This window comes from Neopsephotus bourkii, unplaced genomic scaffold, assembly GCF_033783945.1.
Source record: "Neopsephotus bourkii isolate Nb327-2 ecotype Australia unplaced genomic scaffold, CSIRO-AGI_Nbou_v1 NB_1615, whole genome shotgun sequence".
Taxonomy (NCBI): Eukaryota; Metazoa; Chordata; class Aves; order Psittaciformes; family Psittacidae; genus Neopsephotus; species Neopsephotus bourkii.
This window is the reverse complement of record NW_026902090.1, coordinates 6,183,277-6,209,165: the sequence shown is the minus strand read 5'-3', so window position 1 is coordinate 6,209,165 and position 25,889 is coordinate 6,183,277. Positions and strand designations below refer to the sequence as shown.

The 25,889-nt window shown below is 37.6% G+C and overlaps 1 protein-coding gene across 4 annotated transcripts in view; it reads right to left on the bottom strand.

The window, feature by feature from the left end:
* Positions 1-25,889, bottom strand: part of VTI1A (vesicle transport through interaction with t-SNAREs 1A) — a 272,171-nt gene that overhangs the window by 95,722 nt on the left and 150,560 nt on the right. For 2 of the 4 annotated variants that reach the window (XM_061372685.1, XM_061372686.1), the window contains 2 exons: positions 8,798-8,868; positions 4,473-4,545 (listed from right to left, as the gene is read on the bottom strand). In XM_061372685.1, the coding sequence (XP_061228669.1) occupies positions 4,480-4,545; positions 8,798-8,868 (137 nt within the window). In that variant the 3' untranslated portion in view covers positions 4,473-4,479. The remainder of the gene's footprint in view (positions 1-4,472; positions 4,546-8,797; positions 8,869-25,889) is intronic. The other 2 variants (XM_061372683.1, XM_061372684.1) reach the window with 1 other exon arrangement.

Here is a 25,889-nt window from a genome sequence, read left to right as displayed (position 1 = left end):
AGTGTGAGAAAGCAAATAAAGAATTACTTCTGCATCTACTACTGAACGGCCACTCAACCAGGTCATGGATGTAGAGCATCTCACACCCTGTGTAAAGAACTGCCCTACACTGAATGTCCTCTCAGCCTAATGACCACAGGGGCCTCTTCAACTGCTGAAGTAGTCTGAGAACTGCTAGGAACGACTGCAATCCAGGCCCAAATTCTAAAGGCCAACTGTAAAACACCTATGTTTTAAATTATTTCTGCTTAGCACCAGGGGCAAAGCACACAAGTTGGGTGCTGGGAAATTTTCACAGATAACTGGAAAAATTGCTAATTTCAACTGCTACTGGGATGGACTGCTTAAAGAGGCACTGGTATCTCCAACCTTGGATGTGTTTGAAACTTGAATGGAAAAGTCTCTGAGCAACCTGATCTAATTAGACTTACTTTGAGCAGGAGGTTGGAGCAGATGACCTCTAGAGCTTCCTTCCAACCTACACTGTCCTATGACTCTGTGAAATGGTAAGAAATAACTGTAAAGTCAGGACTATCCTGGAGTTCAAAAGTACAAGGAAGTTTGATTAGAAGTGATGCAAAAAGTAGGACTACCACAATTTTCCTGGAAAGAGGAGTGAAGAAGCTCAACTACAATTAGCACAGAGGGGCAGGCATTCCAGTTCTGACTGTAGTCATATTGGTCATGCAGCTGGCAAGTCATATAATTTATCACCTGAGAGCCGAACACTTACTGCTTTATTTCGATCAGCTGGACCTAGTGTCTCTCCTGCTGGAAATCACATTTTAGAAGTCTCTCTTATAACAGCAGATGTGTTCATGAGCTTCTCAAAGAATCATTGCTAACAACTCAGAAGATTGAAATCTGAAGATTAGAAGAATTTTTGGCATAAAAATTTCCTGGTGAAGCAGACAAAATAAAAAGTTGCTCTGGAGGGTGGTAGCTATTTTTTCATGAAATATTTTTCTGCCATTTGGAGGGGGGTAGATAGAATTTATCTGCTAATTGGATAAAGATTCAAATTACTGAAATTTTTATCTGGTTACTTTTAGTTTTGTTGGTTTCCCACTGGGCCATGTGTGGCTTGGAGGCTATCCAAATTCTTTTCCTAAAAGCTTTTCTAGGTTATTGGCTTAGGATATGGGCAAAAGACTGAAGATCTTTCAGAACATATTCTTTTCTGCTTCTTTCTGACACACTGTGGGCTCCCCAACTGGGGTACAGGCCAAGGGATGGATGTCTGAGACTGTGATACTGCAGATGACTGCAGAAGATGCCATTTCCTTATGTTAAAAGCTATTATCTGAAAATTCTCTAACTTAAGCTACACTGCAATTGTGTTATAGTCTCACAGTTTTAAGGAGAAGTCATAAACCATCAGGATTTCCAGAGCTATTGATACATGTAAAAGGAAATGATTAATGCTTTGACATGCTGATTTTATCATAGTAATGCAATGCCATACCCTGAATGCAATATACTAGTACAGTGGAATCCCAGTAGGTTTATTTACAGGAAAACAAATTATGAATGTATAGGTTATTTCAAAGTGAGAATATTTAAATACATTTATTACAAAATGTCCCTTAAGCAAATATTCAAAATACAGGAAGACAACAAATTCCAATACACAAGGCTGGCTTCCTAAAGTTGCTAGAGCAGCAAACTGGTATAGGAAGGTCTGTTCCTATTATGCCGCTGATTTACTTGGTGACCTCTGGCAACCTACAAAGCCTGTCCCTGCTTTTATTCCCCATCTCTGGAGCATTTTATGCACAAATACATGGCTGGGGAATTTAGGTCATACAAAGGGAGCAAGGTAGCCCTCCAGCTATTTAAATATATAATCTCTTACTATATTTGGCCAGATTTAGAAGAGATTCTGCTTTACCTTTCCCAGATGTAAAAATAGAGATAGTTAGGCATTAATTCGATGCACAGGGTATTATCATAGTCAAGAGACTATGGCATAGTCTCTTAGCCTGGCATATGCCTCATTAGCCTGGCATACGACTTCAAGCATATCGGCAAATACATATTGTGGGAGCAGCAACTAAGTTGAGCAACGTTCGGTTCAACATTACCTTTTCTGTATATTAATGATGGGAAGAATAGTCCTCCAGCATTCTTCTTCATCGGTTCCAGTAATTAAGTGAAACATTGTGTGGCATGTACTGAAGTGTGCAGAAATTAGGACATAACTGCCAATCCGTGCTAATTATTTTTCTTGCAGTTGTATTTATCTAATTTGTGCTGATTTCTCAGGGTCTGCATTTTATGATTATTCTTGAGACTTAACACTGGGATGATGCTGAGGCTGGAATAATGCTAGACCGTACTACTGAACAAGTCACAAACAGATTATATTCACCACAGGTCTGTCTATTGTGTGCTTTTAAAGAACATCTTGAGAATCTTCTACTGCAAGTTGCATTTATGCCAGGACATTGCTTTTGGCACATTTACCTGAACTGAGCTTAAATCCTAACCTGCCTTTCATCCAGATGGGTGACTCAGCTCAGGATTTTTGCTAAAGAAAAAGGAAATCCAGCGCCTTTCTGACACACACAAAAAGGCCATGGTGGTGTTTGACCATGTTACCCTTTTTGTCTGAAAAGAAAAGCTCAAGTATATTTCAGAAAGATCATATTTTTCATTTGGCTTACGGAACACTTACAAACTAGGACTCCTAACTGTGATTCCCAAACACAAAACAAAGTCAAAGGTTACAGCATATGTTTTTGTTTCAGCTTCTCCAAATTACTTGCAAATGTATTCAAACACAATATGAGGAGATACTTTATTTTACTGAAAATAACAGACTACAGGGTGCTGCAAAAAAGGCTGAGGTACCTCAAGCATAAACATGGAAAGAATACATTGGTTTAGAAACCCATAAATCCTTATTTGAATCTGCCAACCTGAAAGCCAAGTAAAGCCCGAAAAAACTATTTTTCCTAAATGCTATGTCTGATTAAGCCATACTATTAAATGACAGCTGAACTTTAACATTAATATGATATTATTTAAATAACTGCATGATTTTTTTTTACACTAAAATGATGAATGATTTTTGGACAGCTCAATTGACATAAAGCAAGAAACCCCTTTAATGAGATTTGACAAAATGGAGACATATGCAGAATGTTCGTTACAGCTCATGTCGCAGAGCCCTTCCTGGGGAGACTTGGGTTTGGTTGTGTCTTTTCTTTCGTCTATTTTTTTTATAGTTTATTTTGATTGTCTACAGGCACTGAACCATCCCTTTCAATTGCCACTTCCTTCCTCCATGGATTTTGAATTTAGCTTGTGTCATTTACATATTACTCTTAATCAGAGAATTTTATATGTTACAGTTCAGAGTTGGAATTGTAAGAAATCTGTGGAATGAAGGAATGAGGTTCAGTCATTTTAACCTTTGTCAGCTGGGTATACAAGGACTAACAAAGACATTTTTCTGAGAAGAAATGAAGAGATAAAGCTTGCACTGAAGAACAACCCACTAAATTCTGGTTTTGCTATTTTCCAAGTGAAGTGACAAATCAACAGCTCTGCTAAAACTTTATCTTCATTTTTTTAATAAGCAGATTGCATTAAGCAAATATGCAACATATAAGCCAATGGTAAGAGTAATTTCATACTGAACACTCGAGAGCATGCTCTAAACTCCTATAAAACTGTTTTCATAGCACCCAGAACCACCTATTAGAGGTATGTTTTTCTTCTATAAGAAGCTGAACATATATAGAGAGCTGAATATGGACAGAGAAACTTGGGTGCTGTTTCACTGGGTAAAGATCAGGTATCCAGAGATGCCACTAATCGATAAAATCTGACTTGGAAGTTGCCTCATAATCTCTGGATAACTCCCTCCCTGTGGTCCCACATAGGCTTTTAGGATGTTGAAGATTTTTCCTTTCTGTACCACCTCACTTTGATCCCAGGTACAATTTTCATAACACTGAAAGCATGGAAGGAACATGTTAAAACCACAAGGTCTGACAATGAGTCTGCCCCATCTCTTCAGGCAGAATTCATCATCTTAACATTTTATCTATGTGTAAATGTACGCTGCCCGAAAACATTTACAAACTTCCTCACAGAAAATCTAACAGGTGAAAAACCCTCAAAAGACTGAAATCACTCAAGAACATGGAACACAGGAAATTATAATCAAAATGCTTAATTTTAGAATACACAGACAACCCCCCCCACCAAATACAAAGAGAGAAAGATGGGAAATGATTGAGCAAGAGGTAATCCTTCAGGCTATAGAAAAGTCTTTCTATAGCTGTGATAAAGCCTGCTATCAGACCATGCCTGCTTCACTACCAGCATTCATTCAAAGACATTCTACGTAGCAGCCCATGGAAAGAAAGTTAGGTACATCATCAAAATGCTGAGTTTGAATTAAAACTAAAAATAAAGGCACAGAAGGACAGAGGAAAAAAAGAGAGCGGAAATGTCCCTACCTTGGCCTTACCTTCGCAACATTCCCGTCAAGATCCTGGAACTCTTCCCCAGGTTTGCATCTGTTTCTCTAAGCTGAGGGGAAAAAAAGAGTCCCATTAAAGGCAAAAAGGCACATGTATTCCATTCTGTACAAAGCTATTTCTACTGCCATTTGAGTCAATCAACTTCAGGTTTAGCCCACAACAAACTCCTGTAAGAAAGCCACTGAAGATCTGAAATCTAAAAAGGGTTTGTTTGGTTTTTACTTACATAAAGATGAAACCCATGGAAAATAAGACATTGAGGCAATAAAGATGAACCAGGATAAAGAGCAAAAGCTTTAAAAATACAGGGTGGCAGGTATATAAATTGGTATCCATAATTCCCATTGATGCGTGTATGTGTATTGGTTATGTATATCAGTGAGGGCATCAAGGAATGAAGAGACAGCCACGTGCTTGTTCCTGAATCTTCATGAAAAGAAAAACAAACATACCTTTCTTCTGCTATTTTTCAAAGACAGTAGTTTAAAGAAAAAGCAGAAATATAAAACAGTGGTCTTTTACCAATTCTGCATAAAAGAAATATGCCTATATTTGTATTTAAATACAAAACTTGTACTGACCTTACAGTGGCCACCACCCGGATGGATGCCCAAATATTTTGTGAACAGCATATAGTATGTACATAAGGCACAGTGGTATGATAAATATTTGTGCATGCAAGTATAACTCACTCACTGAAAATAGCATTTTTGTAGTTTATTTGGACACAGAAAATCTATATTTCCAGCTAAACTTGATTAGCTGACTTGTCCTACAGCTCCCAAAAATCTTGCAAAACAGGTAAAAGCGCAACTGAATAAAAGATGGCACTCGGGACATGAACAGAAAATTTACGAAGCAAAAGAACTTCATATTTAAAAAAAGGGCAATTACTTCTATTGCTCTTTAAACAGCAATAAAACCTCTCTTCTATTCTTGTGTTTATTAGTGTCTCACAAAAGGAAGCCTAGAAATGAAGAAGGGTATAGGAAGAACAGAGTTATTCTCCTATCGCCTCTTTTGCTACTGGTAGCTAAACGAGAGACATCTTTTGACTTTTTAGGAATCTTGGAACCAGTGGGACATCAAAATCTACTGTAAAAGAAAAGATAATGATTCTCAGTTATGAAATATCAGCGACAACTGCTTCTAACATTCCCCAAAACACAGCTGTGTGTACAAACATAAAAACATTCTTGTTATGAAAGCTGAATATTTACCTCTTCATTATCAAATCAGATTGAAAGGATTACCTGACTTATTGACTTCTTACTCAAGAAACTTTGTTGTAGAAAACAAAATGCATCCTCTGTTATAAATCCATCCAAACAGTAACACTGCCATGAAAAGTGGCAGTCTTCTGATAACAAATCACCTTCACCGTAACAAACCACTATTATATCTTGAATACGTGCATGGCAGCAATATTAAAACCAGTTTCTACTCTGAAGCACAGTATCATAAATATTTGGTACCAGATTTAATATTTATTACTAAAACCAGTAGCTTCAATCAATGACACATAATCTTTTTGCATATATTTCCTCCTTGTTCTTGTAAAAGGTATTAAGAAAATACCAAGGAGAAGCTGGGACTGAATAACACTAACCAAGATTTGCTCTTAGCAATATCATATGGAGTGGGAAGGCTTGCACTGACTTTCAGATCTCTGTAATTATGTGCTATGATGGACAAAGATGAGCATTATATTTCAGGGAGGTCATTTCCTCATTTTTGTCCTGATTAATCTAGACAATTCAGGCTCCAGAATAGCAGTTTAGCCCAGTTTGACACAAGGAACAGGAGAAAAAAAGTCACAATAGTTTTTAGAAGGCTCATTAAAAAGCCAAGTTCTTATCCATGCTAGAAGCAAATCCGAAATACAAATGTATGCTTTATATTGGTCTTTTATTATTCATAAGGATGCATTTAATACTTGGGGCTTCTCCTCCCTTTTCACAGAAAAGTAGCTCTCTTCTTTTTACCCCTGTATGTTTGATCCTTACTTTCCTCTCTTGCTGCAGGATTCTATCTGACAGCTAGAATCAGTACTGATAGTTAGGGGAAGCTGAATCTTAGAAGTTTGACAAACCCCTCTAAGCAAGACAACCTCATATTTTTATGATAATTAAAAAATCCACAAAATAAGTGAAAGTAACGTTAAAAAAGAAACAAACACGTACACACATAGATGGAAGATCTCTAGCTACCTCCCAAGAGAACTCTAAAAAAATACCTTTTCTTCCTGCCCTGGCAGAAAAAAACCCAACACAAGGAGCTTCAGACTGTAAGTTTGTTTTTATTTAAAACTGAAATATCTGATTATAGTTCTTCCATCATTTCTCTACTAATATCAGTGCACCACATAAGGCAAAAAATGGGTGTCATGCAAACCTGTTAAATGGCATGTGATGGCACTTCCTTCCTTCACAAAACTGCTGTAGTGAAAGCATTTTGAAATAAACTTTCCTGTTAGCAATGACAAATCTATGTGATGGTTAAGAAAGCTTAAAAAGTAATATTAAGAATACTAATGAGAAAGGAAGGATGATGAACAAGATGCTGATGGTGATATCCTGTTAGACATTTTGAGGTTTTCCTAAAAAACATTGCAACTTTTAGAGTCTTGTACAGTCCAGCTAATCTGTCTGACTTGTAGCAAACCTTTTATCCCTCATTTTTGGCTTTGGGGAAAAAAAAGTTTTACTCTACATACAGGAAAACTCACATATGTAAATTTAACTCAGCTACAGAGACAATAACCCATTTAAATTTTGATCACAGGAAAATCTTCCTAATTTTCACAACATTGAACTGCTAAGACCTGACCATCATACTCAAGCTGACATTTGACTTTCAGAAGACAAGTTTATTACCCTACCAATAAGACAATAATACCATGTATTCCGTGTAAAGCTATTATGCATTGCTAGAGAACCCTCTGCCTTGGCCTTTCCAGAAAATGGAAATCTTGCCAAGTTACCCAAGATCATCCCTTACTGTTCTTCTGAATATACAGACATCTGGCAGAGGTCCACTCATGTGGCTCCCCTGGAGAACTTTCCTCAGTTCCCCAAACAAAATATTTTAAGTGGCATATGGTAAAAACCTGAAATTTGAGATCTTCCAGTTATGACAAGAGGCCTTTCAGTGCACTGTGGTGGGAGACTTATTTTTAGTCTTGTCCTTGCAACTTACAGGTTTTTCCATCAATTTGCCATTCAGGTGGGAAGTGCAGAAAAGGGATAGTTATGCTACGAACGCTGTGTACACAGAGTCATCAGAACTACACTCTCTCCTTCCCATGGATTTTTATTGTCAGAAGAAAGGGATATAGCATTTGTCTCCACTGCCTAGGTTTTACTTGTCCAGCTAGGAAAAGCATCTCAGACTTGGCAGTCGCTAGGGATGTGAGGAGTGGAGGTGAAGTAAGACACAAAGTAGTCTGAACAACACTTGGTAAGTGCTCGCAATCCTTAGTTACATTCAATCACTTAGTTATAATTAATGTTTTAAAGTAGTTAATAACCAGGATTTCAGGAAGCAACTGGTACAGCTGACAGAAAATGCCTCATTAAAGCCATCATATGAGACTTTACCACCAAAGCTAACCAGGTTGTCTGGGACAGACAAAGGAGTTTTAAGTGGTCTTGGTCAAGCTAGAGGCCTATAGTCGGACTTTGCTTTGGCAAAATTGGACATTCAGGAAAGTATCTGATCAATGTGTCACGGAGACAAAGTCACAAGCGGTCATGCCTCATTCTGTGAATGGAAAACAGAACCAGAGAGGTAAATTTCTTATACTGAACTTCAGAGAAGTTGTGTGCATTGGCTGGGATGGGCTTCTGAGTATCGTCATTAACTCTACAGAGAAGAGCTGATCCCTATGGAGGCAAGATAAGCCAAACATGACATAGATATATTACCTTGACTGCAGCAGCTGAGCAGCAAGTAAATCTGTTCTTGCACTCAGAACTGCCCCAGGAGGCAACTATTAGCATTTGAGCTACAAAAAGTAAGGTTGATCAGCTACTAGCAGCTAGCAGCTCAGTTGTAATACTGAACCTTGTTTCATAGAAAGTCCAAGAAGTCACTGCAATGGATGCTATAAGAAACCTTTCAAAGGACAAAAAAAATGACCTAACTATGACGTTAGTGACAGAAAGCTTCCTTCCAACAGCCAATTTAGTGTTTTAGCAGCTGATTTATATAAAACTGATCAATATGCTGGATTATTTTTGCATGCACAGAGAACTTGCCCAAAGCAAATAAAATCCGAGACCAGCAAGTATCAAACTTACCCTTTCCCGAGCACGCTGGATCTTCTCTCTGTCATGGCTGAGGTTTTCCAGCATCTCCTGTCCAATCTGCTCTGCATTAAAAAATCAAAATGTAAATCATGAAAAACATAGCTTGTGGCTGTAAGGCCTCAAAATGCTGGGTTAGATTGTAACAACGGCATATAATACATGTGGTAGCCTAATCACTGCTCCTAACTGCAAAGAGGAAGACATCATTGTACTAAATCTGAAGGTTTTCAAGCCATGTAAAACTGAAGAAGTAGCAATCAAATGAGGACTTGTTCCCCTGCAGTCTCTTGAGGTTGTGTAGGCCCTGGGAACAGATGCTGACCTTTGGTCTGTGAAACAAAGCAAGAAGACTTTCAGGCTTGCTCTCAGTGCTGGTCGTTCATACATCCCATATACCCCTTAGAGCCCACTCCTTTCTAAGTCTCAGAAAGGAAGTCAAGAAGCCTTTGCTAAAACATCAGCTCTCCTTATACTTCTAAAGACACTGAGAAGCATAACAGAGAAAACCACTCTGTGCCTCTCAGCATTTACCAGTGACGCTTAAATAAAAGCTATTTCAGGCTAAACGCAGTTACTGGTGTCTGTTTTGCTCCATCATGGACTATCCTGGCAAGCTTAGAGATATGCTGCAATGGATCTCCTGATGTTTTTAACAGCAGACATATACATTAACTGATTGTCATCACCATTTGTTTACACTGGGGTTGTTTGCTTCCACATCTTATGCTGAACCAAAGGTTGCAAAATTATACTGGAGAGGCCTCAAGTTATGGTACAAAGACAACACAAGACGCCAAAACTTTACTCTTCAAACAGCTTCAGTCAAATGCTCCTCTAACACTGAAATATTAGCAGTAAGTATAGAGATTTTAATCTTCAAAGCTCTATAGAAACATTAAGACACCCACCCTGTATTTCCCTGAAGGAGAAAAATAAGTTAAATCATTCCTATTTTACAGATGGGGAAACAGACACAAGGAGCTGAAGCAGCTGTAGCTTGCCTCAGGACACACAGCACGTGTGAGACAACCAGCATTTCTGTGCACATTCATTTAGGCTACTTAGCTAGCTTGCCAGAGATACCCAGCAAAACTGAGTCGAGCTACAAAACCAGGCTTTTTCTTTTTCCATAAACAATAAAAACCATGCCTTGCTTTTGTTGCGGTGAATAAGGCGAGTCTTAAAATGTCATTATTTGAGGCGCATCAAGAAAATGAATCATTAACAATTCACCCATACATTAGGAGAGCAAACATGATGATTCTTATTTTTTTAATAGATAAGGTCCATTGTTTTGGAAACAATTCAAAGTAGAATAAGCTCAAAGTTCAAAAATTTGAGACAAGCAATTGTTTTTTTTCTAAATGCATTTAACACGAGGTACACACTCTGCCAGATGAAGTCTACAGAAATTCATTACATATATATTTCTCTATCTATTGCCAAGTGCAGTACAAGTAAGATAAATATTTCCTCAGATATCTGACCACAAATTGACATCCTCATTATGCTATCTTGTCCCTCTTGGCTTGCTGCTCTTTACTTTTAGCTGTATATACAATGCCTCCCAAAGGTGAAATGTGGTAAGATATGTGGTTATTGAGTTTAAAAAGCTGTAAGGTGCAGTACAGCTATACAAATGGTAGCCTAAGAAAGCAATTCAAGAGAGCTTTGTCTATGTTTGCATGTCAAAGGACTTACCAGATGAAACTATACTGAGCTTATTCCTCATCAAAGCACTCAAAATACTGTAATACACAGATACCTGCATTCAATGTAATCCGGGTGAGAAAAACCAAAGGAAAATCACTTAAACATTGAGGGAAAAGAATCAACAAGTAACCAAGTAGCATGAGGTGAAATGATAATGAGTATTTATTGCTAAAAATTATACATATGATGCACAGACATAAATGAGTGTGAAGAGAAGATCTCCCTTCAAAGGAATAACTACAAAATAAATGGCTTAAATGGCTTGGAATTTCATAAACAAAGCTCAAAAATATCTTTATAGGAAACAGTTCTATTTTTATTACACCAATTTTAAGCAAGTTACTGTGGGTTTTTTTTTTTTTCATCTTCTTCCTGTCACTGGCAAGTTCACACTCTTAGCTTTTTATAATGATTGAATTTATTTTCCAACCATCAATGTGACAGCAGCATCAACTGTAAGTGAGGGTAAAACACCGTCACTTTGACGAATAGTGTATTTTCCTCTCATTGTCGATGACTGAAGACATCAATAAATAAGGAAGGAGAACATGTCAGCCAGAATATCACAGAATGAATTGTTGATATGACACTTAGGGATTAAACCTTCAGCCATGAAGTTCAACCTAGCAGAGGGGTCTGAGAACTGAGATAGTTGCGTTTCTTCCCAGCAGCCTCTATAGATAAATAATTGGATGGATCATCAATTTTACAGGAGCAGCTTTACTCTACATGCACTTTAGTTGATGATCTTTGGCCTTTTTGGGGCTAAAATAACAACAAAAGTTGAACAAAGGGATATAACGGAGGTAACATAATCTCACAGTAAGTTTGCAAACACAAATTGACACGTTTATCCACAAATCCTCTTCATATACTAATTCTACTCTGAAAATTTACTGATGACAGTGAAACTTGATTTTTAGCTGGAAGGTCAAGGCTGTCAAACAAAAATATTAATAAAGAATATACAGACTTATAAATGATATGAAGACATATCTCCTCACTTGGTTTGCAAGTGAAGGTGCCCAGGACTGGAGAAGAGGTAACATTAGCCCATAGTAGAACTAATTACAAGCTTGATATCATTGATATCTGCTTGTAATTTTTCAAGTTTCTCCACGACTCTGATATTTTCCTGCCAGTTAAAGTCTTCATCTATGTGGCAGCTTCATGCTTTTAGAGCAACAGAGCTGTATAGATCTTTCCAGACTATTCATAACACAAATCATTGACAATTCTACTACAATTATGTGAAAAGGTCAGGTTTCTAAGATACACCGTAGTGCAGATGCATGAATTAGGACCAATGCACAAGCTGAAGGTTGTTGCATGTTGCCAGTAATAGTGTTATTTCCAGAGAATCTTAACAATGTCAATTATTTGGGGATTATCCCAACCTTTTAGTTGGTATGTATGGATAATGTATAGTATTGTGCATTTCCAAGTCCTACAAAAGACTGTGTGGCGCTGCCTCTTCTAACTGAACCTCCCAAAGAGATGCACAAAATTATGCTCTAAAAATTATAGCTAAACTGTGAGAAGCAGAAGGGTGAATGCATTTACATCATTATTATCTATGTACTGACAGAGGGCAGGAATATTTGATATAGCAATTATATCAGTCTTAAAAAAAGCTGTGATGAACAGGAAAAGAAATTCTGACAAAATACATAACAAGCATCAGCCTTAAAGCATGAATGCTAAAATTCACAGCTCCGAATTTATTCCTCCTTAAAGGTGTTTGAACAGTTTTGGGAAATCAGCCTCTTCAGTGTTAAACACCCTAAGAATGTCATGTCGTGGGTCCAACACAAATGGTGCCTGGTTCTATGAGACCATTATGCAAAGAAAAGCCATCAACATACCTTATCCTAAAACACTGAAATTGATTAGAAAAACAAAGACACTTTCCCCAACTGAAGAAAAAACAAAACCCCAGAAAAACAGTAAGTGCAAACCCAACTTCCCCCTTCATGTGTGCAAAAATCAGCCCGTGCTTTTCAACTTTTATATTGAGATAAACCCAAAAGACAATGATCAATTCTAGTGATGCCTTACACTCCTGAATATGCCCTTACTTTGGAATTTGCCTGTAGCTTGTATGCAGTATTTATTTAAACATACAAATCAGAATTATTTAATATATGTTCCACAAAGATTGATTTCTAATACGTACACGCACGCACACATCAAGGACGCAAAGTAAGTTGTGCTTGACTGGTTTTTCTTTTCCTTTTTTTTTTGCCTCCAGCCATTTAAGTATTTATTTACTTTATCAGCTAAACTGATTCTGAAAGGGCTTTTTCTAATCATTCAAGTCAATAATACTCTTTTCCTTAAGAATGACTAATATATTTACTCAAGAGATATGAATGATACGGAATAAGCCTCTCCAGGCTTTTGGAAAAACAAATATGCATTTTTATGAATTTTGAAGACAGAGTCCCCATTTTTCTTTTCATATGAAAAATAAAACAATCCAACATGCTTTTCACAGCACCTTTCCTCTCAAAGTGTACCCTGTGTGTATGTAGATATATCTATACATAGAAACATAGAATCATAGAATAGTTAGGGTTGGAAAGGGCACTACATATATAGATATATATAAATACATTTCATAAGAGGCAGCAGATATCTTAATATGGTTTAAAATGTGAAAAAAGCTTAACTCCAACCAAATCATGGAGAAGATGCCTGGAAGTATGACCCAATCTCATCATATATACAATGCATGCATCTGAACTACATTATTAGGGGTGGGAAAAGACAATCTAATTTACACTGGGAAAAGCAGAAGATCATGTTAAAAATCAAGACAGCTGTTCTATAAAATCATGAAATAAACTCAAAACCCCATTGTGTGTTGTGAGAGAAGGGCTCAGAGTAGGAATGGAGCACACTTGCACCTGAGATCCTCAGCTATGCCTAGTGAGTAACGCCATTTGGGAAGGGCAATTCTTGTCATCTTTGCACAGTGATAATGCATGCTCTGAGATGCAGCAAAAGCTAGTGGAAGATTTCTGGTGAACTACACTGACACAGGCAGAAACTTAGTAAACATACCTGAGGCTGGGACACTTTTTTCCAAAACCCACTCTGTTTTGGACAGGTTAAAAGTCTATGTTTTAGGAAAAAAAATGCTAGAAAGCATTAAATGCTAGCTGTTCAGAGGTGACAGCAAGCAGATTTACAAACTTGGAAAATATATGTTGCTGCAGCTGTAAGAATTCAGGGCTGAGTCAAATGCTTTATGCTTCTGACAGCAGAAAGTTAATAAAGAAAGTGATGACATATCTTGGAGGGACACAGGTACAAGTCCTATAAATTTACAAGTTCACAGTTGATCTATATTTACACTGAACAGCCAATATAATTAGAGGATTTAGATCATTAAAGTTATTAAACGACAAGTACAGGTTAATACAGATAAATGAAGGATAATATAATGGCTATAAGCCAATGGAGAGACAATTTGTAGAGCATTAACAGAACAGTGAAACATGAGAGTTGGTGCTCAAATGCCTCAAGAATCTGCCACAGAGCAGTTAATCTGTACGCTGTGAAGTGGTCACTTAACACAGTAAAATAAAAATTAGCTATATGTTGTTACAGGTACTAGTTGCTGTTTTCAGCAGAAGCAAATGTTGCACCAGTAGGAAGAGCACTGACAGTCAACAGCATACACTGAGAATATGCAACACTTCCAGAGATGTCAGAAGTTTAGTTGCAAGAGAGGATAAAAACAGAGGATAAAAACAGTTGCCCGGTCTTATTGTGACATCAAAAAAACTCCCAAAGTCCAAGATGTCCACCAAACTTAAAAAATAAACATTTTTCAAATTATAAAGGTCCCTACAGCTATAATGGATGTTCACGGCATTATTTCCATTGGCCAGCAGTAAAAGGTGTTCCTTGATCCCAAGGTCGGGGAAACCAGAAAGAAAAACATCCAGAACACTTAATCAGAATCCAGGCTTTGTGCTTTGCACAAAGTAAGAAAGAAAAGGTTTGAGAAAGATGCCACATGCCTTTAAGAACAAACTGTGTGCATTTCTTAACTAACATCTCCCATGGTCCAGGACTACTCTGTCCTTCCCCATGACAAAAAAAGGCAGATGAATGAAAAGAAAATAGGAAAAAGAAAGGAGAAAGATATATATATGACAGACCTAGCAACTTCACCTCCAGTAGTCTTTTCTTTTTCTAAGGTTTCATACCTTTTCTGAAATTCTAACTTACATCAATCTGCTGGTATAAAACTACTCATTTCTCACTAACCGATGTATTTTTTTTCTGTCTACTCCCATCACCCACCTAGCTGAGCTCCCTTACTAACATCCACACAGCGACATTCACAGGAGGTGTCAGACTTTGATATCCCTGAGTGCTTGTCTACAATTGAAGTCCAGCCATTGTTCTAGCCACGCACCAGCTCAGCGATGCTCATCTGCTCTGGATTCCTCCCTTCACATCTTCTTCTCCTCACTTCCTTCAAATGAGTTCTAAGGCAAAAATCCTTACTTAGTGCTTTAATAAGTAAACAACTTGCTACCCCCATTTCAATCACTTATGCAAGTGAAGTTAGGAACCAGCCCTCAGTATCTTCTTTCCTTACTATTTAAGCACTGACAGGACGGAAGAAGTTCATCCTCACTCTGAGCGTGGTTCAGGTAATGGATTCTGCTTCATTACGGTACTGACAATCTTGAACTTTTCCGAAAGCAATTTAGCAGGGGAGAGTATTAAAAATCCTAATAGCATCTAAATTAAGCTGTAGAAACATATCCTCTAAAATTCGAGCCACAAGCCATCACTCAATTAAACCTATGACTCCAAACAGCACTGAGATGACACAACAGTGATCGTTGGTTCAAGTAACTGAGGCTGGATTCATAATCATAATTTAATAAAAAACATTCCACCATCTACCAAGTTTGCTACGAACTGAAAGCAGTGTAAATAATTACTTTGGACCCTGCAGTTCTAGCTATTTCAAAGCCTTAAAACGTGTAGGCAGAGAGTTGGCAACGTAGACTCCTGTGTTCAGCAGCTCAAGGCTCATAAAGCTGGCCCTACCTCTATAGCTGATTTAAAGAAATAAATGCACTTCAAGACGCAGAATTGAGCACCAGATAGATGAGACAGACTATCAGCCAACCAGCAAACAACACAAAGTTTCATTAGGTTTTCAAAAGACAAGAAAACATTTTGAAACGTTGAAATATGTTGTAAAATCGAAGTGTGCAGCCAGGTATTTTTTCAAACTTATTTAACTACACAAAACCACAGCATGTGACATTTAAACAGTGTAAAGATGAAGAACAAAGTCTGCTATTTCTGTAAGCACTGCAACAATTTAGTATTTTTAAAAGTTGATTCTTTGTGACCCATTTATGTAGCTAAAACTTATCAATAAGAACAAGGTCAGTTTCTGGACATCAGAAAGCCTATGAGAAGAATATATTCTTTAACTCTTTCAATTTAATAAAATTGCCCTTGGAAGCAAAAGGCAATGTCAACAAATGAGGCACATAAAATTACTTTGGAGTTTGCTCAGGTTTCCCCCAACATCCTGATGTACCAGATTTATCCTAAATCCACAGACCAATTAGAAAGTCAGGACAGCTGGCAACACAAGTAAAAAGTCTGTGCTTGTGTGATCTTTAATACTTCCATGAAGCTAAAGAGTGCGTTAGCCTTTTTTTCACTGTTCAGCAATTTATTCTAAAGGTGAATAGAACTATCTCCTGCTGTACTCACATTCATATTTAAACAATGAAAAATAGAAATAAAATAGTGCCCAGCCATTAGAAGAGTAAAAGAAACCTAGAGGATGATTAATAAATAATGCTTAAAACCATTGACCAAGAAGTGTAGCAGTTTATGCAAAAATAAAGCATTTTGAAAACTGTGTCTGTGTATATATATACACTGTTTTCATATTTAAATACATATAAACTTTCTTAAACACCGGAAAGCCCACAAAGCAGGTGAACAGCTCAGCAACCTCGAAGCTGGCTTCAGTGCAACTCGCTCTTTGAATACGAATTAGCAATGGGTAATCGCAGCATATTTATGAGGCCTTTTGCCTGGTCCTTTTCTCCAGTGAATGCTGTATTATTCATTGCGTGTGCCCTGACCCCAGTGCGCTCCTGTTCTGACAAATCATACTTGATTAAGACAAATCTTTATTAGTTAGTTAGTCAACTTCCCCATTTATCATTTGCAAATCCCATTCTCCTTTTCAGGTACTGTAAAAGTAACTGAAACCATTTTTTCTCCATATAAAATGAAATGCTTGTTACAGAAAGCAAGTGCAAACAGAATCCTAGAAGTCAGTAATAGATGATAAAACAAACACTTAACAGGTATAAATTACAAATGTGGCAAAACTCTAACACAATAGCATTCTTCAGGTAGGCTGAGGAAACATTAATTAGCTCATCCTTTCAACATTTCCCATTTTTCCACCAACTAAATCTCTCAAACTCTAAATGCCATATAAAAGAACTGCATTGTAAAGTTGGAGGCTGAAAGGTTTAAACAATAATAATAAAGAGAACGCTGAGGAAAGTTACTGTTCAAGGTTTCTTCCAAAACCAGAAAAATCTTTTAAGACTTGATCTATAAAGGAGGCAAAATGAATTCAAAATTATTCATGAAGCTTCAGTTTCCCTTGAAAATGCAATATCTCTCCAAAGAGGTGGCAATTTGGAGAGGAAAAAGCCCTTTCAAGACAGCGCTAGTTTATTCAGTGGGTAATTTACAACTAGAAAACCGTGTGATGTGAAATGCACACCAATTTTGTCATGGTAGGGGTTTTGCTTGCAGAGAAGCATGTTTCTTCTATCAGGACTCTGGAGATCTGATGCAGCTACTTGGAGATGGAGGGACAAGGAGCAGAGGGAAAGGACAGTCCATAGATCTATGGCTGGCTGTGGATCAGGTTCCAGCTCTGCCCCAGAATGATGTTCTGGCCTCTGGAGGGATCTCTATGAAATGCTCACTTTGCTGTTTTTTTGTTTGTTTGGTGATGAAGTTTAAGAGTTTGCATGTTTTATTATATTTTGAATGTTGGTTTTATACATAATGATATTTACATATATACATAACCAACTAGAATCTGCGTCCATTTGAAATATACAGTAATTGAAAAGCTTGCTCCTAAAGGACATAGTATCAACATAAACATCTCTGTGCTGCTTACACAGCACACTTGTTATGGACTCCTGTCTTCTGCCACTTCCACCTTCCCACCTTAAGTCATTTTTCCTTTGTTTATAGTTTTATTTTTACCCTGAAGGACCAACACAGCTATGGATTGTACTCCTTTTTCACACACATGAGCTAAGTGCTAGTGATTTCCATCTGCAATGTTGCCTTTGATTATACATACAGTAAAGCTGAGAAAACCACCACCTCAACAAACCAACAGCAAGGGAACAGAGGGAACAATGAGAAGTACCTGATGGCCTACAGAATAGCTGCTATCAGAAGGTATACCAGAAGGAAAGACTCCAGACTGATTTTAAAATACAAGCTGAATTTGCAGGGCTATATATATTTAAAATATATATATATTAAAAAAGTGTCTCTCTTGTACTTGTCAAGTAAAGGCATTTCTTCTGAAAATTGCTGAGATGGAGATAAAGACTTTCCCATAACAGATTTTTTACAGCACTCCTCAGAGCAGAATCATATTTAAAGGATCAAGTTCAGCTCTTCAGATGGTGTTTAAGAGGTAGGCTTACATGGGTCCTTTACGGCATGTATCCACAACTTGTTTCTAAGGGTTCCATGCAAGAAAATACAGTTGCAAAACCTGATTTTTCAGTGTCTAAGATGACAAGTGTGATTTCTTCTGATGGAGGAACTCAGCAACACTTACCAATGCTTTTGGCATCTCTGCATTAGTCTACAGCTATATGGTTTAATTGGGGCAAACCTGGAGATCTCTAAAACCAAACTGCTCCAGAACAGAGCACCTCAGGGCAGCAGTAAGGGCAGCTCCAGCACAGGGCAGCAGTCTTGCTTGGATCCTTCCAAAGCAGCTGCCTCCAGTGCCTCATCAGCTACTAGACACGGCCTTTGTGTCCCCAGTGATCTGGGTCGGGGTTACCCAAGAGACTGCTTCTCCCTGTTGGGTGTCACTTGAAGTGTAGTCAGCAGATAGATGCACTGGAGGCGTTGTAAAGAAGCGCTGGCAGCTGAACGGTCTGTGAGGATGTCCTTGGTTTGGATGACATCTCCCCTGTCTCCTGGTCTGCCAGCCCTCAGACATGTTAGCGTGCAGGACCTGCTGCCAAAGACATCAGGTGGTTTGCTGTGGGATGTAATTAACAATTTTGTAGGACTTGCTGGCAGGCCACTGTTAACATTTATTTGTGTGAATGTTCTGTACACTGCAGACAGCACAAATCAAGTACGTTTTTCTTTGCTGTAGCTTATTTCTATGTTTCTACAGGACCGACATGAACAAATCAGTATGCCCCTATCCTGACACAGTAAAGAGACAAGCATCTGAATTTTCTGTCATGCTCAAAGACCAAGAACACAGGGAAGCAAGGTCAGATCTGGGAAAGGGCCCCGGACTGCTGGGCTCTGTATTCGAAATGAAAGGCATGCCACCTATGGGCAGGTACCATCCAGCCACGCATCCTCACTGATGTTACATACCTGTGAACGTTGCCATTTTCACATTTTATTGCTGCTTGGATGCCAATAAAAAGGATAAATAAACTGATACTTCTGAAATTCCTTTAAAGCGTTGCAAGATAGGGATTTGAGTGAACATAATGTTATTATGGACTCAGCCGCTGCTGTAAACCTGGTAAATATTTGTGCCTGTTTCCCTGTTTCTAAAATGGGTGTGAAGGAATCCACATTGGCAGAACACAATAGGTATCATTAAAAGGACTGTGTTCTTATGGAAGGCATTTAACTACTGCACTTAGCTTTGTATGTACTAATTTTCATTATAATTTCTGGCTTGAATACAATTTTAATTGAAACAAACAATATTAGAAATGATGTTTATAATGAAATTTGAAGTGGTACCATCTCCTCAACTACAGGACATTATGTATTCAGTCTTGTAAAGAATGTGCAGATTATTTGGGCACCAAAATATAATTATCCCATGATGTACTGAATTGGTAAATTATTGCAGTATGACATTTTAATGCAAACACCCAGTTTACAAACATAACTTTGCTGGAAATTCTCAAGAAGTGTTAAACCGATGTCAGTGTCTCAGTAATTTCGCAGTTTAAAAACAGTTAGAAATGTAATGACTACACTGCACTTGATTAAAGCATTTACAGCTCTAATCAAAAACTGACAGCAAGATCAAAGATGTTAACTTAAATCTCTCTTCTAATTATGTTTAAAATGCCACACCTCAGGCCTGTCTCTCCTCTTCTTTTTCAAACCAAATTCTGCTTAAGAAAGATCTAACACTTCTTAACAGTTCATTATCCAATAAAACTATTCAAAGCTTAAAAGCAATCTACACAATTAGTCAGGACCTCAGGGAGTCCACCGGTAGTCTTTATTACAGGGCTTCATATTAAAACACCTTAATTATATTTGTCAAATGGATTTCATTAAAACCCATCGTCACTTTAATTTTCATATTTTGACAGTGCTGGCATAGCATTATTACCACCTGCCAAGCTACGAACTACAACAAAATTATCAAATTCCTTCAAATACTGAGCAGTTCCTTTTTGTACCTGACCAATGATTTCCCTCTTTTTGGTGAATGCACCATAATTAAGAGGCATAATTAAAATTCCATATTCAAGCAGCACACATGCAAGCTAAACGTACAGTGTATCCATTGCAGGTGCGTAAATGAGAACCTATACGGGTACCTGGTTGCCAGGAGCACATAACACAAAGGTAGGACACATATACTGAAGTGCTTCTGAATAATAAAGCCAAGACATCAAACAGAATGCACTATTATTTAATCAAATGACAACCATGATGACTTGAAAGCAGAGGACATTTTAACTTCTACTCATTATACTGTCATTTCGACACAACAGATCTGGGGATTATGACCATATACTGTAACCACAGTTTTATTTTAGATATAATCCATGGAGGTTCCATATGACTTTAGACAATCACAATGAAATATAATTAAAACAAAACTGTTCGTCCTTTCTACCAACAGTCAGTACCTTGACAAAGGGTTCTTATATTTATGATACATTTCCAATGCAGGACATATCAACTCTTGTTTGTTTTTTCCTTAATACTCAATGTCACAGCAATTAACGGCTTTAGATAATTACCTATAATATAAAAACTAGGTACCAGCATCTGTCATGCAACACAGTTTGGGCTGTTAACGTCATGTTGGATATAGAAATAAATTATTTCCTCTTTTTTGTTATCTGAAATACTGTATGGAAAACTGTGAGAAAACAGTTATTTACCATTATTGTGCTTATATTTACTGAGCTAAATTCAAGCCTGATTAAGTCCATGTTCTTCAGTGAGCATGTGTACGAGATGACTTTGGCCCACAACAGATAAAACAATGGCATGCAGATTGCAACGGGGAAAAGAACAGAGTGTTTTCCTTTCTTTCCTATAATCATAGCAAGAAATAAGAAATGAAGAGGTTTCTGCCATATGTCTAACACACACTTCACTGCTTCCTACAAAGGTCTCAAGAGTAATGATCTCCGTGTGTTATGAATATTTTAAGACTTATTAAATGTTCGTGGATTATTGTGGGTAAAACTATGGGATTTTAAAGAACTCATTTACATGCAATTAAATATAATTCCTACTTAAGAAAAAAAGAATGATTTAATAATTTTTTAATATATTATCAAGGAGGAAAACCTCAACCTCTTTCACGCCAAATCCTAAGTTTTGGCAAGGAAATTGCTAAAGACATGCTGGGTTTCACTTCATTTGTATTTTAATTCTTTTTATTGCTTTAATTGCTTTTTATTACAAAGAAATAAAACAGAGTGCTTACAAGCAAGGGACTATGAGCTGATCACAGATTTCTTGTCTGATTTTTTTTGGTGAGTCACCTTATTCCTTTCATCCTATTTATCGGTAAAACAGGGGTAAATACTGCTTCCACTAGAATTCCACTAAAACAAGCAAGTGTCCTCACACTGCTTAGATGTCCTGTTAGCAGGACATCTTAGAGCAAATAGATTTTTTTGGTGCCTCTCATTCAACTTCAAACTACCATAATTACCAATAATATAAAAACTAGGTACTAGCATGTCAACTAGCATGTCAACCTTGGGTGTATGCAGGGATTCCTCTTAGAAACCCACTATCCCAGAGAGAATGCAGGAGATAACAGTGTTTTAAGAAAGATCCCAGCCCAAACCAGAGAGTTGGCTAGCTTCTACTGAGATGGCTAGAGCCAGGCCCTCTGCTTAACATGAGGATGGATGGAGGGACATGGAAGCTTTCCAGTTGAGAAGCTGGTAGATGATGAGAGCTCACGTGTGCCTTTGACACAACTGGTAATGCCTTCCCTCTTGAAATCTCCTCCTCCCTTTGCACTCAGGATCCTAACTTCTCTGTGAGGCCTGTGTAATGCTCTGGTTTTGGTTCCCTTCCTCCCTACAGATCTGCAGTTGATTTATGCCTGGAGAATGTCATGCACAAACTCGGCTACTATTTAATAAATGACAGATTTCCCTCTCTCCTCCATTGCCATTTCCTCTCCCATCTCCCTTACTGCTTAGACTTCAATGCAAATTCAACACAACACAGCAGTTCCCTGTCCCCCCAACATGTCTCTACTCCATCTATTCTCTTGACATGCAACATGATCATCTTCTTTACCACCCAGCCTCAACATCTTTTTTCACTCAGTTCTGTTTTTTCAGTCCTCATTTTTGGGCAAACTGTCTGATTCTTTCTGCGTGATGTCGATAGGAAACAGACTGGTCCCATCCATCCACCTTCCTAAAATTCTCTTCTGGGCTCTCACTCATTTCTTATATTATTACATCCTTCTCATTAGATTCTATTACAGCCCTGAGAAAAATCTACGTACCACCTACAGTAATGCAACTGTTACAAACAACATTTTTTAGCATCATAGTGGACTTCTTTCTCTTTCTAGTCATGTCATTGCCTCTCCCCAGTTCAGCACATTAAACAATAGCTACATTTCTTCCACTGTCAATCCCTTCCACTGTTAATCCCTTCACTTTTCCCATTTGCTATCATCAGCCTATTTATTATTTTCTCAGCTTAGATATCATTCACTCATTAAATTTTTACTCAAGCATTTCCACAATTTCTCCCATGTTGCCATGACTAAGAGGAGCGAGTAGAAACAACTCATTGCCTCATCATGTTCCTGCCATCTCTGATCTGGCTTCTCTTGTCCATTGATATACCATGCAATCATAATTTCTTCTGAAGTACAAGGAAATCTCAGCCAGAGTCACGAACCTTTGTCTTAGATTAATTCCTAAATGTCTAGTCCCAGAATGGGTAAGTAATAGCACAAAATCTAGCAAATTTATGAGGGTATCATCCATGATGAAGAAGGAAGGAACTGAAAGAAACAAGTTATCACCACTTGTCTTTACTGTTGCAGGGCAGTTGCGACATAGAGATTTGCAATGTACACTGCATTACTGTCAAATTATACCTTCCTAAAACAAACACTATCCCACACAAGCTATCAGCAAATACAATGTAAGTCCTGTTGTCATGAGTGAATAATTTATTAAATTGACACTATTGCTAATAATTACAGAAAAAGACATGTTTTTCACTCTTGACAAACAGGAAGCCATCCATGTTTCCTATTTCAGCTAGGATACACAAGAAAAAATTCAAAGTGATACTCGTCCCTGGCTGGCACGTATTCTTTACCATTTGAAGTTTCTTTGATACAAATGAGGGTCTACAGAATCCTGCTGACATGAAGTCACAAAGAGCATACACATTTATGAATACCGCATTTACTGCACTTTGTATGTGGCGTTTGTTAGGTCTTGGTGCTGAAATCACAGCCCTGAATCTATCTTAAAGATGTCAAGGATGTGTTGTGAGCTTTCGCTTTCTCTCTCCCCACCCCCAAACCAAAACACTACCACAGCCTTTATGGCTTTAATTATTACAATTATATTTTCTGGTTTATATTAAATCCCATAATGGAAGCAACCAGCTTTTTTTTTTCCTCCTTCTTTCTATTTTTTTTTTTCCCTTGCTAATAGTATACACTCTTGATGTAGGAAGGAAATGTGAAGACAGGACAATCCAGCTGGATTAGACATTTATGAAACCTATTGCCAACAGTGAGCTGTCAAAGCTAGCAATCAAATGTAACCCTGGCAAAAAAGAATGGAGACTGCTGTGAGGAGATTTACTTAGATGAAACTCTCAAATAGTGCTTTTATGTCCTGATTCTCCTCCCCTGCATCAGTTTTATACCTGCTTGTTGTCCCTTCTTCCTTGAAGTTACACTTGGTTTACAGTCATGTGGTAGGAATGCTTTTTCTATTCCAGAATTAACTGATTAATTTGACAACCTCAATGCAGACAAATAAATAATGTTAGACAAATAATTATTGTTTTCCTTCCCCAACTTAAAATCTATGAAAATGTGGAGTAGCTACTACTAGAGAGATCTCCACACTATTTCCAGGACTAAAAAGTCTTATTACATTTTTTTTTTTTCAGCTCAGAAGCTAAAAAGAAGGATGTGACTAACATAAAGTCATATAGAGTCAGAAAGAAGGATAATTCACTAGATCCCTTGTGCTTCATATGCATTTTTTCACTGTAAAGCTATTAATAAGCATCGGAAAAATTGGTAATAAGCACTATTAAAATTAAATGACATGAGAAGATATTTTGCTACACCAATGGAAAGCAAAACAAGACAAAAGTTAAAGAACTGACTGGGATACATTAATGAACAAAACACAATTTAGGGAGAGATACCTGGGCTGTTGAAGAACAGGGTCTTAAACAAGCAGCAGGAGAAAAGCAAAGACTAAGACTCATCCGTAATGGAGCAACTATTACATCATCAAGATCTTTACATTATACAAGAAAAGGTTTTCTGGATTAAAGAGGAATGACTGCAGAATAATAGTTGCGTTTTGGCCACATCTGTTCTGCAAGCTTCTAAGAGTCTCTCTCCACTATCACAGAATGGTTTGTGTTGGAAGGGACCTTAAAGCTCCTCTGATTCCAGCCCCCCGCCATGGGCAGGGACACCTTCCACTAGACCAGGCTGCTCCAATCCCATCCAACCAGGCCTTGAATGCTGCTAGGAATGGGGCAGCCACCGTTTCTCTGGGCACCCTGTGCCCGTGCCTCACCGCCCTCACAGTAAAGAATTTCTTCCTAGTTTCTACTCTAAATCTATTTTCTTTCAGTTTAAAACCATTCCCCTTTGTCCCTACCTGCCCTTGTAAAAAGTCCCTCTCCAGTTTTTTCACTGTAAAGTGAACGTAATGCTACTTCATTATTTTCTAGCAACGGAATGAAGATTTACTGATTAATACCCATCTTAAAGCTTTTAAGAACTCTCTGATTCATGTAGAGTCCACATTTTAATGCAATGAACAAGGAAAAATAGGATTCTAAGAATGTAATTTGCGTGGCGTGTATGTTTTCTGTGAACAGAAAATCAATTTTAAGATTGTGACATGGGGAGCCACTACAGATAGCCAGCCAAAGTAGTTCAGTTTCATAACCAGGGATGTGGTGAAAAGTCAGTACCACCTTAAACTTTAACCACAAGTGAAAATGTATAGAATACTGGCTACTTTCCCTCTTTTAAATTGAATAAGCCATTACAGTTAACAACCTTCCCACCCCATAGAAATAAATAAAGAATGCTGTATCGATTCTAATTTAAAACCTCTTATTTTCATTAAAAACATAGTTGATTTAGTCAGAAGTTCCATCTATTATGTACTGTAGTGATTTAATAGTGCCAATTAGATCTATAGTATTCCTAGAAATGGAGGGGTTGCAGCCAGAGCTCTGCAGACCAGTCAAACAATTTTCAAAGAATATTCAGAAGACTGCACCACTCTATTATAGGTAGAAGCTTAAATAGTAAAGGAGAAAAGAAGCAGAATTTCAAAACAAGTGTATCAATATGGCAAATAACTGTTCTTCCTGGGCTTTGCTTTTGTAGAAAACAGAACTATTTTGCTCTCCTATTGTATAAGTAGCTGGAAATGCTCGGCATATTTTAATAATGACATCAAATAACTTGCTAATTCAAGATACTTCAGCCAGCCATGTCTCCTAGTGAGAGACAATGCATGAACCCTTTAAAGTATCTACAATACAGAATATGTTTCTTGATAATGTCATTAAGCCATGATGACATGCA